This window comes from Micropterus dolomieu, linkage group LG02 (genome assembly GCF_021292245.1).
Source record: "Micropterus dolomieu isolate WLL.071019.BEF.003 ecotype Adirondacks linkage group LG02, ASM2129224v1, whole genome shotgun sequence".
Classification (NCBI taxonomy): Eukaryota; Metazoa; Chordata; class Actinopteri; order Centrarchiformes; family Centrarchidae; genus Micropterus; species Micropterus dolomieu.
In genome coordinates, this window is record NC_060151.1 from 17,725,027 (window position 1) to 17,741,402 (window position 16,376).

The following is a 16,376-nucleotide window of genomic DNA, read 5'->3' on the forward strand; positions in this document are numbered from 1 at the left end:
TGAACTTTAATGGGACACACATCCATTCCAGATTGAATTCACAGCTAAATTAAGATAACTGATACTGAAATATACCAAAAGCACAACCACACAAGTCATTAGTCCAAGCTATAACCCCACCATAAACTGTTGCCATGATGAGAGATCTGTAGAACTTTTTACACTTTTACACAGCACTCTCTAGTGGGCATGTTCTGGATCTGCAGTGTAAACTTACTAAACATATTCAGTGAAACAGTCACACTCAAAAAAAGGAAAAAAGTGAGATTCATTTTGTTAGTTTTCTTTTCTTTTTCATTATTCTTCAGATTCTAGTTGGGAAAAACACTCTTCACTATGGGATTAGTGAGGGGGGACAGAGAGGGAATTGGAAGTGTATTTGTCAATTTTTTTTCTGATATTTGATGATTTAGAACTCTGTATTAAAAGCAGTAGTTTGACATTTGGGTAGATTTATACCATTTTCAAATCTCTACGTCCTGTTAATATGTAGCTGGAGCCAGCAGCCGATTAGCTTAGCTTAGTTTAGATTGATTAGCACATTATATCTCATTTGCATGATACATACAAAAACGCAGTGTAAAAGTGTTCTGTGTTATGTTATGACTATTTCTTGAGTTACTGTGCCCAGCCAAGAAAATCCAGTGCCTCATAAGTGTATTTCCCAAAATGTCAAACTATTTTAATAGTTTTACCATGCCATAGTCCTGGGAAGTTCACTGAGGTAGGCTTACATAAGAACTCGCAGCTATGACATGTATCACTGCAAAACCGTCGGGTGTAAAGGTTAGTATTTGGGTCTTCCTTCTTTCCACAGAGGTCAGGGATCAGCTCATGAGTCCTCCACTTCACCTTTACCTCCAGCCCACTTTTTGCAAGCTAAGAAATCCACTTTTATAATCTTGCAGTGGTGGTTTGTAAAGTTGCGTAGCAGGATTTTTTAGTATACATTCACAGCCTATTTCAATGCCCATTTGGAAAGTTTACACAGAAAAATCAATAAATAGCTTTCTAACAAATGGCTAAAGGCAGCTATAATCCAAAGGCATCCTTCATGTGTCATTTTTTATGGTCATTCAGCTTCAAAAAGCTGGGAAGCTTATCGTTCAAGGACAAAAACATTTACAACACGGTACTGAATTTTTGCCAAAGACTGGCAAATTTATAGACGCAGAAACGCAGAAACAGAAACAGTAAGATCAGTTAAGAAGTGAAGCAGAATGGACATACCAACCCCGCTTTGAAGACTCTGACCCTTGAACCCTGACCTCTGCTTCCATCACAGTGCTCATCTTACAGGTTGTCAACAACCAGGACTGACAAGCATACAAAACTAAGAAAAAAGGCCGTATTTGTTGCATGGCAGGGTTCTAGTTTCAGTTAAATGAGGAAATATTACTTAAACTTTATGTTAGAAGGAAATGCATGCATTTGTTTAATACGACGTGACACCTAACATGCAATGTTAATGTTCTATTTATGTCAAAAGCAGATTTCCCAAATACAGACGCTTTGTATAGCACCCACAAAATGGCTACTTAAAAAACAGCTTCTGAAGCTTATGGAATTGACTTTCTGCAATGTAATTCTCAAGATTTTACAACACAAATTTGTAACTCCTGTTTCCACTTTTCCCGTTTTATTCACATACAAGGGAGCTGGTATTTGATTGTTTTCAGTCTTGGGATTTTAAATTTTTATTTTTTCTGTGTCTGTGTTTCATCACATCATCACTTCCCCAATCCCCCAAAAATTCCAGACAGTCCACTGTGATTGTGCAAGGGAGAGAGGAGGGCGTGTATTTAAACGAAACTCAGTGATCAGTGGCATGTTCTCATTTCTTCAGCACTTGTGTCCTTAAGCTGCCTTATCAAACAATGACCCTTCCCTCCCTCTATCTGCCTCATTCCCATGGTTCCTAAATGCACCTCCCCATATTCTCCTGAGGAAAAAAACAAACACTAATCTCCTCTCTTCTGTCTCCTCAACAATACAGGCATTCTGACAAAAACAGGGTTGGCTTCCATCAGACACTTTCTCTTCTTACTTCCCCCACTCAAGTTATTGTGTTTTCCTCAGTTCTTCCGATAACGATTCTTTGGCTTTTCACCACAACCAGTGGCCTCACAGGAGGACAGGCCAGGCTGCTTGCCAGAGTTAATGCTGCTCAGAAGGGCAGGCAGCTCATTGGTGATTGCCCTCTCAATCTTATCCAGCAGACAGCCTCCCATGTAAGAGCACTGAGCCGTCAGGGGCTTGAAGTTGGTGACTGGATTAATGCCAAAGAAGTCACGGTAAGCATCGCGGTTGGGCAGGTCAAACTTGCTGACATTGGTCTTGGCTAGGATGGATTTGAAAATGTAGAACTTGTCTGGGTCGTCCACAATCTCCTTGAAGACTAGATCAGGGTCACTGAAGAAGCTCATCTTCTCTTTAAAGGTCTGGACGTAGCGGTCTACCAGCAGGCCGTGGATGCGCACGCGGATGCCATGTTGCCGGATGAAGGCGATTTTGTTTTCCATGCGGTTTTCAATCACCTGATTCAGATCTTCCAGGAGGGAGATCTCTTCTCGCTTGAAGAGCTCACGGCTGGTGTCAGGGGCATAGTCATATGGCCAGAAAGAGCTGACGTAGACGCGGGGGGGTTCAGTCACATTGATGAGAGGAGCTAAGCTCCAAAAGAGCGCTCCATAGACTCTCATTAAGTCCTGGGTGGCCAGGTTGTCAGCCTTGTTTAGGATGATGCGAATCTGGGATTCACGACCCTTCAACTGCCGGAAGAGCATCTCCAGCTCCAGGCCAACGTCCAGCTTGGTGGGATCAAACACCACGAAGATCAGGTCAGCACGGTCTATGAACCACTGGCAAACATCATTGAAAGGATAGCCTGGACGGAAGAAGAGAATAAGTAAACCACTGAATACAGACTGCAGCCAACTACTTTGTATAAGAAGTGTAATATGTGAAAATCTGCAAACAGAAGGTTTTACCTCTCTCCTGCTGCTTCCTGTTCTCAATGATTCCTGGTGTGTCCACAAAAGTCACACGTTCCAGCAGCTTGTGGGGCATCTCAATACCAATCAGCTTTTCCAAGAAGTTTTGGCCAAACTTCTCCAGGGGAGAGAAGGACCGAGAGCTGTCTGCTGCCATAACAATACCCTCAACAGAGCGGATCTTCTCCCCGTGCATAATTACAGTGAACTCAGAGGTAGTAGGCTCAGCTCCTGAAGACAAGTTGATAGGACAAAAGAGAGAGATTAGCAAGAACAGTCTCAAGAAGGAAAATAGATTGGGAAACACTGAGTAGATTTAGGCAGAGATGAGAGATTTGTGTATACACTGGGGAAACCTGCAATAACTGATCTTTGGCCACATAGGGTCAGTTGTGAAGACAACACTGACAAATCATCACCTTTTAAGTTGATATGGCGAACCTGTTAGCAACCAGTTGCTTATTTACACATTCAGTAATTATGGAGCAACATCTCTCATTCGGAGTCATGTTTGTTGCCACGGCGAATGTAAGTCCAATTTTCAATTTTCTCTCTTTTAGCTCTGTTTTTAGTCTCTACCAACTCCTGCCTCTTTATATGCTAAATGTTCCACTATGTTCACCAGCTGGTGACTACTGTGCACTTTGGTGCTGAGCAGGTAGTGTACAGTTTTTAGAGAATTTCTGCTGAGAAAACAGCCCAGTAAAGCCATGGGCCAGACAGATAAACAATGAGCTGAAAGCTGTTATGAAACTCCCTAAAGCCGAGGGAAGCTGCAATTTCAGGCCGTAACACTCCCTTTTTTATCCCTTTCACATTACACATTGTTTTCACATTGTTATTGTTATTATAAAAACATCAGTTATAACCACTTTAAACAAATTTACAGTTGCCAGAAATCACTGTTCTAATTCAACAAAACCTCTGTGGTGCTGATTGCCACTTAATAATCACATTGATAGTGTTGCATTTACACATTAAACCATGTACGATTTAGATAAGGCAGCTGCCACTCTAATGGTCCTGTAGATTTATGATAGCTTTTTAGGGTTACTTCATCATTATTGGATTGTAGTACAAATGATTTCAACATTAAACTTTGTTTGTTGCTAATTTAAAATGAAAATATGTGGAACATACCTGTGTAAAGCTGATAGGGGCTGTCGTGCATGCCCAGGAGGTAATTGATCATGGAGGACTTTCCTACACTCCAGGGTCCCAGGAACAGCACCATGGGTTTAGAGGTAATCTCTCCATCTGTAAGGGGAAGGAGAGACAACAATGATTAAAATCTCAAATGGATGGCTATATGATTCAAAGAACCTCTCAAGTTCATCCCAAATATTGTGTGAAAAATGATTTCCTGTTGATAAGAAAAGGTGTGGGAACTTGAGCTGTTCAATATTGACATGTTGCCAAAAGAAGCTGGTGTTTGCTACAGTGTCCATTCCTTTTGTGCCTCATAAGAAGAACAATGGTTTCTGGGGTTACTTTGGGATGAACCCCTAGTGCTATTCTGACATGCTTCAACCAAGAAGCAAGTCAGAATGGCACGTACACTCCAGAGCACAGAGGAGTATTTTGTAAGACTGACATAGAAGAAAAAAGACAGATAGGCAACGAAACGTGTTTCAAAGCTGTTAGAAAATATAAGAATTGTAAAAAAAAGCATAGAAAACATTTCAATGAAATGCTGCAGCCATATCTCAGTGACACACGACAAAGCCGGGCCATTACTCTTGATATAAGACTGAACAGGCTTTCAGAGCAAGCTGAGTGACAGCTGTCACGTGTGTTGTGAGTGGACATTGTGTCGTTTTGGTAGTGCACAGGAAAATTGTGTTATAGCCTACTGGTCCAAACAGAAAATGAGGATAAAAAAGAGAAAATGCCATCACTGAAAAAAACTAAACTATTCATCATTTTAAAATAACCACCCCTGAAGTGGATTTTTAAATCATTTTTTAAAAAATGAGTGTGAAAAAAAGTCAGTCAGCTCACTCGTAGTCAAACACTGACCACCATTTTCCCACCAGTGTCCCCTCCTAAAACTTGTGTCCTTTGCTGAAGCCAGAACTGCACATGCAACCCCCTCCATATTTTAAATTTTACACTCAAAACTAAACAACTGAATGCTTGGTCTCTCTGTGAATGCTGTAGACAATGTGCTGCCTAAACACTAACAAGCTAAATATCCATAAGTTAACTTTTTGTTTACATTTCTTCCCTTTTAATTCTTTAGTATGGAATTGGAGTTTTGGTTGAAATAAGTAAATAAAGAAAGTGTAAATCCATTTTGAGTAAACATTGTGTATAAAACTGTTGCGCCCTGCCCTCGATGGGTTGAACCTTTCACCTGTGGATCACTTTGATGATGCCCACTCAGTGATAGGTGTCACTCAAAGTGAAACGTGCTTGAAATGTTTGACCCACAGGGAGCAGTGCAGTGTTTATATGGATCTAAGTAGCTCACAAATGTGTGAGGACAAATGAAGGGGGGAAAGGAAGGGGCAGAGCACTTCAGGCAGTGCCATGCACAGATAAGCCTCGCCCACACCCACCTGTGGCTGAGTCCCCCAGGGTTCGTCCGGGGTAGGCTGTTAGATGAGGGGAGTGGAGGAGATGGGGATGGACGGGAGAGGGTGGAGCACAGAGAAGTGAAGGGAAGAGGACGTGGAGGAGAGTGAGGAGTGAGGGTGTGAGGTTTTTTAGAAGAAATAGGGAGGGGTAACAATGTGCACGAATGGGAATGAGATCTAGTCCCATATTTGACCTAATGTGTCAAACATGTCTGTCGACAAGTGGATGGTGTGCCTCTGTGGTCAGGCAATTCAGGGAAATTTTTTGTCTGTAGTTTTTAACTCTCTTCTATAAAAAAATAACTGTTCATTTGTTGGCATGATACATTTGACATGTTTGCATGTATGCCAAGCCTAAGAAGCCACAAGAGGGCGGGCTTTCTTGCACTGTGGGGATGTAGAGTTTGTTCTTGGCAGTGAAGAAACCCTGCACAGTGCAAAATCATTTGAAAAAACAAACAGGGACATTACAAAAAATATTGGGGGGAAAATTAAGAGAAGAAAAGGGGAAGAAATATTTTAAAGTGGCATGAATGGAGTGATTTAGACAAAATGATAAAGTACTACTTTTAGCTTTTTCCTGGACCAACAATGTTTTAGTGTGCCTAAGAGCCTACACATGACCTCTGCATGATCATAAACATATCACACAGCCCATATTTTCATATAACAGTGAGTCAGAGAGCCCAAATACAAAATAATAACATACAATAAAAGCTCCTAAAATTTAATGTGTGTACAAACAGATCAATAAATCAGTCAACAAAGCAACCCAAACAGAAAACCCCACACATCAGACCACAGTGCAGACGTAGCCGAAGCCTCTGTGATACCTGAAATCTCGTGCTGCCTCAGCTCATTGTATTTGTAGGCCTGCTCCATCGGCTTGATGGACGTGTGGTAGATCTTCCGCAACCTCTCCAGAGCCGCTGGAGGATGAGAAGCAAGAGGAAATGATGATAAAGATGAAAAAGATGTTTAAAAATAGGTGAGGGGCAATTTCATAGCCAGCTTATTACCAGCTCTTGTGGTATCTAATGTTTGGAGGCCTGAATTATCCAGCAAATATTTAAAATACATCACAAGAAAAACTTTATGTTGCAAACTATTTTCATATTGATTCTATTTTGTTAACCATCTCTTAGATTTATTTTGTGACCTCAGATTTAATACACACTCTAATAGTCAACCGCCTTCCTTGATTATGTGTTGCAATAAAAATCCTAAATTAGGAAGAAACTTGTAAGTTTGTAAGAAACTTTTAAAATTGAACTGCTTAACATGCTTTCCCTAAACTGTTGTGTAGTCTAAGCAAAAACACACATCTGCTGAATAATGACCTCACCTGCATAGTCTCCTGCTTTTTCCTCAGTTGCAAGTCGCAGCGTCTCGTCGATGTGAGATCTGTCTCTGAGGACGGTGGTGAAATCTTCCACTTCTTCATCTGCAAAAACAATATTAACAAAATTGAACTTGGTTAAAGTCCTCAGTGTACGTCTTTAATGGTCTGATAAAGGTGTAAAGGAAGTGGACCCAGGTGGCCAGACTTGGTGCAAACAAATCCAGTGACAGTTTCATTATGAAGCTCACACCGGGGCTGATGACATACAGTACATGTTCAACAAAGCTTTGCTACAGAGGCAGACGGTGCTGCTATTTCTGGATGCTCATCAATCACCACATCAAGCGTCTCAAAATGTGTCACCAGTGCTGGGAATTTTAGTGTGACAGAGTTGATCGAATAAATGCTGGGTGACAGTTTTGCATTGCCAAAATTAATTCTGACATACAGGATATTTGTGCTGTCACATGATCAAATGTGGCATGTAAATGTTGTACAACAAATTGCTTTTCCAACATCGTCTTTTCTGCTGTCTTCACTTCCATCCATCTCTCTGTCTTACTGTTATCTTTGTAAATACAGAATGTATTTATGAGTAAAGAGTGTTCACTGCATGCCAGCACCCATCAAATGTTTGCCAAGTTTCTGGCAAGAATGACAAGTATCAGTGCATGAATAAGTGATACTTGTTGGTGATTACAATGTGGCAGACTTCCTTGTTTCATTCCCTGCCGTGTGATACTTTTCAGCACAGAACATATGCCACAGGGAAATCCAATCATCCCCTCAGTTATTTTCAGTCAGTTCTGAGAGACCCTTATTTATGTGCTTTGAACATGAGAACACTGGGAACACCTAACTTCACCATGTGTGAGCACTACAAATTCATTGGTTATGTTTTTTATGTTTTATTATTTACATAATGTGCAGAAATCAGTGTCACTTTTCTTAAACACACAAAACAAATCTAAAAAGATGACAATCTCTGTTTTCATCAAAATGTATTTTCATGAATTTTTGGAGCTTTGGAGTAGAAGTCTTTTGTTGTTTAATTTTTTTGTAGGGTTCTCTATGGAAAAATGGGTTACTTTCCTTCAATGTACATGCATTATATTTGGAGCTTTTTGTTCCCAAAGTGGCTTACATTTTGGCGCCCTTCAATGTTGTGCATGTGTGATAGAGAGAGAGAAAATCTGAGAGAACATATCCGCTCACCAGTGTGCCATGTCAACTTAGATCACAGCTGTTAGTACAATCAGTTCTTAATTTAGAAAGCAAACTCTGGAAATAAACAGACACAGACGTTTGTCTGGCATCACCATTGGCTGTATAACAACAGCAAACATAAGAAAGTGACAGAGAGAGAGGGGGATTTCCCCAGTTTACCCCCCAGCTTACCGGGAGGAGAAATCAGGGCTGGACTGACTGTTCCCATCAGTAATATACATGATGAGACAATGATCTGCAATCCTCTGTCTTTTCTCTTCTATATTTACCCACCTATCACAGACTTCTCGCGCTGTGAGGCCTGTCCTTGTGTGCCCAGGCCTCCCTGTAATGCCTCCCACACTGTCCTGCTCCAGACAATCCTGCTACGGCTGTGAACTATATATAGGAGCAGTTGGGAAGTCTTTCTTGTACCCCCTTCCATGCCCTAGTGGGTTATGGGTCTTAGTTTCCAAGCAACTAGACACTCCCCTAATAGAGTTGTTTGGGAATTTTAAAGGATGTTAGTGGAATATTAAAGCTGATTGTAGCAGATGTAGGGGTGATTAATTGTAGTCATTCCCTAGTAAGTTACACTGTGTAAAACACATGGCATAATCTGAATATTGATTATGTTATATAATCACATCTTCTGCACCTGTCATAGCAGCCCAGTTAAATTCAGTTTAGTGGCACAGAAAACGTACTAATATATTTCAAAAGAAATCCTTGGCTTCATCTTAAAACAAGATTGAAAGTTTGATATAACCTCCCCAGCTGCACATCTCTTGACTTCCTTGAACTCCTCCTTTCCAACACTGAAGTCTAAAAACTAATTATATGTCAGAAATAATGAAAAGGTGGTACTGTTTACCAGAGCGTGATCCTTTGATCTCAGGCGCATTGATCCCTGGGCATTTGTGCAATACACATTTCAAAACAGGTGTAAAGTTTAAGCATTTGGTAAGGGAAGGTAAAAGATGTTTTACAAGGTTACAACTGCAGACATCTTAGGCCAGAGGGACACAATTTTAAATTACACATCTACAGTCTTACTTCAGTCACTTTGTTTTGTAACAGCATATTGATCTGGAACTTAACACCACCATGAATAACTATTAGGCTGTTGTTCCAAGAGCTTTATATATATATATATATATATATATATATATATATATATATATATATATATATTTCATGTTTTCTGACCATGTCAGCACTCCTCACAAGAAGGTTCTGTCTGGATCAACAGAATGTAAACACTCAAGCTTACTCTCCATAAACCCATTTCCAGCAACTTCACCAAATTCCCTTCAAATACTACTTAATTTCATTCACATGTTTACATACTTTCATAGCTGTCATTGGTTGGTGTTTCCTTCTGTGTACTAAGCAGAAAAGTGTATCATATCGAAGCAATGATTTACAAAATTTTTCCCCTTTTGACTGATCTTTTATTAATGCTGACATTTGAGAAGTTTTTATGTTTACAATATAACAAATGGCATAATCAAAGCGACCATTTCACCAAATATTTGTTTCTCATTGTATGCCACTTATTAATGTGTGTGTGTATGTTAGTACTTGTAAAAGGGCTATACAATAGCAGGGTAACCTCATCTTTCACATTGAGCACATTTCACAGTCTTGCTTTGTGGCTGTATCAATATTAGAAGACTCAAAACTCTCAGAGGGTAGCACTGTCATGGCATCCTGCACTTTTGCCTGGAGTGCAGCCACTGTATGTCGTCAGTGATTTCTAGTGTTTCATATCAGGAGTCAGAATGGCATGTTACTTTGTCCAAAAGTAAAATCATCTGAAGGCCTGTTTGTTTACAAGCTTGAAGCTGAAACTTGTTTACATTTATGAACCAAAGGTATTTAAAGTACAAATAGATTTACATTCAATAAAATTAACTGGGTTAAATACAGGAATTTGCCAACTGAGGCAGAGATAGCAAGTGTTCCCCATTCATGAAAAATGCATGAAAAAAGTCCAAAAGCAGCATTTGAGTATGGGCAATGATAAACAAAAATGTAATGACCATAAAAGACCCCTCACAATAACATATTGTATGGCTTTCCAACAGTTGCTCCTTTGCAGTGTGGCAGTAGTGACACACACTGCCAGTTAAGGAACAGTGTAGCACCACTGATTCTCCCCGAGTCAACCTGCTAAAAATAAGTCTGTGTAATGTTGCTCCCAGCACGGTGCAAGAATAAGAGAAGCCAGAAGGTTAGCAGCCAGAATAAAAGGAGGGTATGAGGGTGCAATCCCTAAAAAGATTCTGTAACTAATCTATGTATATGACAGTAAGTATTTAAACATGTAAAGGGCTTTGAGTTTAGTCTTTATTCTTAAGGAGAATTCTCAAGGGCGTAGGGTGGGGCCATAAGAGAAGAGGATGAATAGCAGCTATTGCCAAAACAGTGCAAGAGAAAATGGGTTAATCTGTCTCTCTTGCAACTCCACTCAATACAGTGTCAAATAAAGTTAACAAACTAAACTAAATAAGTGAGGTTATCGTGTGCCACTATCTGTGATACATGGTGGCCATTTAGCATCCCCTGATGCTCAAAGAGAAACATTGCAAGGACAGAAATTAAACACTGAGTAAAGAATAGATGAATTACACAACGAGTCAGTGTGAGTCAGCTTCCAGATGATACTCAAGATGATTCAACTTGTAGGCTGAAGTGGCTTTTGAGGAACACGGCCCATCCCTGCAGCACACAAAGCATACTCAAGCTTCTGTAACTGGACTCATCACTCAGAAGAGTCGTGTCTTTTAACACTAGCCTCTTGAGTGGGCCTTAACTGCTGTGAACGTGTTAACACCTCCCAATCCCTGATGGAAGCCCTGGGACAGAGCTCCGGAAAGATCAGAGAGGTAGTGTTGCCTGCAGAAGGCGAACCTTGCATCAGCGCTCAAATTTAACCCTGCAGGCGCCAGGAGAGTTGAACCCTGGACGTCTGTACTCGGGACCATGTGTCCTCAGTGAGCCCGTTGCCACACGACCCTCCCTCAGTTTGGAGAAACATTCTGGCGGCATCAGCACATCCACTAGGAATGTTGGTGATATAAGACCACGGCCTCAGCAGCTGGGTAAGTCATGCCTCAACTATAGATCCTAGTGTGGAGGTTATTCAATCATCAGAAGAATGCCAATCAACTACTGTAAGAATGAAACTTCTGTGCAAATATGCTGCTCATGTTCAAAGACCACCTTTCCTTTCATGAGATATTTGAATTTTACTACAAAAATAGGAATATATATAAACACATTTTCATATGACTCTGCCAAGAGGAGAGGGCCTCGTACTTCTTGTACATGCAACAGTATGGTTTGTGACATAGTAATAAATACATAGCAAGGAACAGTCAGATGAAATGGAGACAAATTAAAAATTTCTTGAGAGGTGTCAACTAATTCAGACAATAATAAGCACATACCACAGCCAGTGTTAAACAAAAGAAAATGCGTTATTTAATGCAGTGAAAGTATAAAACCAGTGATTGTGGCCATGAATGTGTGCTAGTGTGGATCTGCAGTGCATTTACACTGTATATATTAGGTATATGTGTATGTGTAAAACCCTAGGATCATGTTCTGCTTGTAGCACAGTGGAGGAAAATTGAATTAAACTGAACATGATGAGGCCAGCAGACCTGGCAGGGGATTTATCCTGAGCCCCGGGGGATTCGTGCAACCTTAAATGAAGGCCAGGGGGTTCCACTGGATAGATCCATGCAGAAGCATCAATTTAAACAGGATGGGCAATGTTTACTGTACAAAGTCACTGGTTTTCAAAATACAAAATGATTAAAATTGCATGTGACAAACACAAGCAATTTTATTTTTATTTTATATTTTATTTTAGAAGGACACAGCAGCACATGCAGTTCTCTAAAAACAAAGCCTAATTAATGCTAAACGAACCTATAACCATAAAAATGCAGATGATTCTTCTATTAGCAGTTAGGTCAGTCAATCTGAGATGTGAGAGCAGTGGTGGTGAGGGGAGGCCACGGATGGCAACAGGTGGCACAGTTTGTGGAGCTGATACTCCCCCATAGTCAAAAATAGACCCACAATGGGTAAGAAGATGGACAGAGGAGGAGGCAGAATGGCCGTCTCCTATTTTAGGGTTTTTTTATGTTAGTCAGTGTGGAGACCCAGAGACATTTACATCCCTTAGAACTGACTGTGTATCTACGTGCAGGCTAAGCGAGAGTTACTGTAATAGGACCACTCCCGTTCTGGTACAGTAGTTTCAAATACAGCACTATTCAATCATCATTACTTCTACAAGGCAGACCCCCTTTTAGGTTCAGTGTATTTTGTTTTACAGTAAAATCAAAACAACCTGACTTTAAGGTTGACCCTTACAGGCCATCTTACGTGAGCCATATCCACAGTGTAAGTCCTCTAAGGGCTCACTGACAGCTAGACATTAAGTTGAATAACGGGCTCAAAGGAAGAGGCAATGGCAAAGGCACTTTAAGCTGAGGTGTTGATCTGATGCCTCTATCCCTGCTCTCCTGTTAGAAAGCCAGGAAAGGACGTCAGGTGTCCTTGGGACTGGGGGGCTCGTCTTAAAGAGGGGTGTGTAGTAAAGCAGTTGAGTATGACTGGTGTGTCCCTTCTACTACTACCAGCGGAGGGATGTCCCAGACATGCCACATGCCATCACAGAGGATCACGTGGAGACAGTGTGCCTTTAAATTTCAATGTCTTCCCCCTGCTAAGTGAGGAGGCCAAAGATGTTTTTACTGTATCGAGGATGGATAGTATTACCACTCAAGTATAAACACACTGGTGTGAAGAACTAATCAAGGTCCCAAAGAGGTTGTGATATATTTGTATATCTTAAAAGTCAGCTCTCGGATTCTGATAGTTGTATTTTAGCAATATGCTGTAATTACATTTGCACTAATGACATTTTTGTCTATCTCTCTTCAACGCCTTTCACACTCAAACACCGCATATGACACCGGACACTGAACACAGCTTCAGTCCCCATTTGGTCAGTCAGCACCATTCACACAAGACCTGGTTAGTGTAAGGTTTCTTGCAACCTTATAATAACCCCACAGTTACAATAATGACCTATGTTTACCCCCACATTACATGGTAGTGAGCAGATTTGTGGAACCAGGTTAGTCATGTAACGTATGTTGAACCATTCACACCACCCAAAAAAACACAGGTTTCCTGTGCGCTTTGGCATGAAGATGGAAGTTATTTACACCTGCAGGTAAATGACGGAAGGAAATATTGTGGCAGAGTCAGATAAGCTATCTGGGAAGCACTCCATACCTGGCAGATGAAGGTGTGTTCACACCTTAGATACTTACTTACCACACCTAAAGGTGTGTTCACACACCTGCACCAGAGCCTAATGATACCCAACCATACAAAGAGGAATGCAAATCAATGTTATACTAAAATTATTCCTTCTAGCAAGTCCACAAGTCATGTTGTCAATCAATTGATTCAGTGCATGTTGCTAACGTAATCTACAGGCTTCAGCCTTGAACCAGAGACACGTGACAGAAATGAGGGTAAGATTTCACAACATCAAGATTATCATGTCAATGTGTAGTCCCTGCTCTTGCTTTCAGTTTTATTTCTCTTCATACACATATCTCTTCTACAAAATCGACAAAATCTACTAAATTATAGTGTTAGAATATTTTTTGGACTTGTAAATCTGCGCAGTCAGGGCTGTTAGACAACCTGTGATGAAATGATAGCAAATCAATTTTACATTTTTTTGGAAGGAGATTACCCTTTCTGCTCCGCTCTGCAGATTCAGCTACTTCAGTGGAGTTCCTGACAGCGATCGAGCCAATCAGTAACACAAATAATTACACACTAAGTGGCGAGAAGTTCATGATTCTCATAATTATTCAGAACCTGCAGGTACTGGAATCAAAATTCCTGTGTACTCTTCAGCAAAAACAAATCAATACGCACATGCAGTAGATTTAGAGATGACCAATAGACACCTGCACGGGCCTGCAGATGGGGTCTGTAAAGGCATGAGTTGCATCCAAAGCCCGGCCCCTCCTGCCTGGAGAATGCATGTCCCTATAAGGCCAACTGCTGGGAATAAATTGCGATTGTGACAGTGCAGAGTGACAGCAGCTGTGCAGTGTATCTAAAGGGAAGCATAGGGCTGGGAGGGGTGGAGAATCAGGAGGGAAGGAGAGTCGAGCAGAGGGAGGGAGAAACTGTAGTGAACAGTATTGAGTTTCAGCACGCCTTCCAATCTTAGGCACCTGACAGCAGCCTGGAATATGGAGGCCTGCACCCTGGGCTCTGGAGCTGAACGCCACCCCAAGGACGGACAAGGGTGACAGACAAGGGTAACGCCAGCCGCTCCAGTCCAGACCCAGACCAGTCTGCATTTTTACAACGGGTAATCTGGGAGAAGTTGTTGTCACTATGACAGTGAACTCCATGTATGCCATGCAATCACATTTATTGTGGGATTGTCATGATCCCTGTAGTTTATGATGCTATGAATTATCATCACAGGAAATGTTGCCCCTGCAGGCATATCAAGTCTGGAGAAATTCTTCTAAACCAAGTTGTAGAAAATAGAATTCAAAAATGAAGAAAAGAGATCAAATCTTCAACTGTAGAAGTATAGGTGACAAAAAGCTCAGCGTCAATTCAAGCTCCCGCGTGGCTGTTCTCTCCTTGGTTAGACTAAGACTTTCCATCAGCTGGTGCCATGCTTAGAACAGCTGACATGCTGTCAGTCCAAAGGAGAGGCAGAACTCAAATTTGAATAATCCTCAACTGCTCGCCTTCAGAAAGTCCCCAAAAATAATGAGAAGATATTTGTCCATACATTAAAAGCATTAGGCATTAAAGTGCTGTGTTTGTTTTGGATTTTTATAATTAATAAAAACAAGAAAGAGCCCCTTAAATCTTTCATTTTGTACTGGGTGCTATCTGTTTAATTATAATGTGACAGATTTTAAATAGTCCTGCTTGGTGGCAAAGAAAGACCGGGGTAACATTTCTGTCTCTTTCTATCCTTGGCTGGTGCCTCCATGACTGTCACCGTCCCCACGTACAGCCAGTGCCATTCATGACAAACTGCCCACACAACGGACACAAGATCCTACCTATACTACCTACTTTTGGCCCATTCCTGATCCCTATAACAGTCTGAATCACATCTCTGAAGAGTCACTGTATGATCAAGCTAACATAGCAAACATTCATTAAACCAGCCTCTAAAACCTACACCACATCACTATTTCATTCATTGGCAACACTTGTACACACACATATCTCGTTCCCGCAGTGCACCACCCAACATAAAACAGGAGGAATCCACCAGATGTTTGACCAAAATGCTTACCAAAACTCTTACCTGCTGTGGCCTGCAAAAGCAGCAGGGAGAGGAAACAGCAGATCAAGACTGTACCCTTCATGATGGCTGCCAGGAGAACTCTGATAGTCACAAAGACTATATATACCAAGGCAGGAAGGTTAAAGGGCATGCAGAGAGAAGGGGCGGGACACAGAGAGGGCCAGCTGGTGGAGGGGCTGAGATCTCTGTGTTGGAGGTATTGCAGGAGTCATAGCATGCCACAGGGACTCTACTTGTACAAACAGCTGACTCTCCTTTTTAGAGAGGTCGCAGCTTGGGCCTCGGCATCAATGCACCAAGACCTGGCTTTATGTTTCAGTGCTGAATCACTCAACTCCTCAGTGAGGATAACTTTACATTTACATTTCCTCATTGTAATTAAAAATTTGTGCTTTAGAGACTGGAATATGTTTTAAAAGGACTTATATTTAACTGTGACTGGCAAAGAAATAAGTGGTCCAACTCTAAGAGGATTGCTATTAAAGGAAAAGTTCAACATTTTGGGAAATATGCTTTTTTCTTTCTTCACAAGAGATGGATGAGAACATTGATACCACTCAGCATATGAATCAAGAGCCTTTTGAGTATTTCAATTTCCAATTAAACAAACAAAACATAAGGTGAGTTTTAGCAGTGTTGGTTTAGCAAGATGTTTGAACTTTGGAGAAAGGGCAGGCTAGCTGTATGTTTCAGTGCGCTGAGCCTTCAGGGCAATAGTTTGACATTTTGGGAAATGTGTTTTCTTGACACGCTCTCATGTCTGTGCATTAGCTTAGCATGGCACAAAGACTAGAAACAGGGAAAAACAGCTAGCCTGGCTCTGTCCAAAGGTAACAAAATTTGCCTACTAGCACCTCTAG

The 16,376-nt window shown here is 41.1% G+C and overlaps 1 protein-coding gene across 2 annotated transcripts; it reads right to left on the reverse strand.

Annotated features, from left to right (window-relative positions):
* Positions 1-1,328: 1,328 nt before the first annotated feature.
* srl (sarcalumenin) lies at positions 1,329-15,693 on the reverse strand. Of its 2 annotated transcripts, none has more exons than XM_046029618.1 (6): positions 15,517-15,693; positions 6,918-7,016; positions 6,406-6,501; positions 4,134-4,250; positions 2,991-3,224; positions 1,329-2,887 (listed from the first exon to the last, which is right to left on the reverse strand). In XM_046029618.1, the coding sequence occupies exons 1-6, from the start codon at positions 15,644-15,646 to the stop codon at positions 2,076-2,078; spliced, it is 1,488 nt and encodes a 495-aa protein (XP_045885574.1). In that variant the 5' UTR covers positions 15,647-15,693; the 3' UTR covers positions 1,329-2,075. The 2 variants fall into 2 exon arrangements, with proteins under 2 accessions (XP_045885574.1, XP_045885564.1); XM_046029608.1 differs by having other exon boundaries at positions 15,505-15,693.
* Positions 15,694-16,376: the final 683 nt, after the last annotated feature.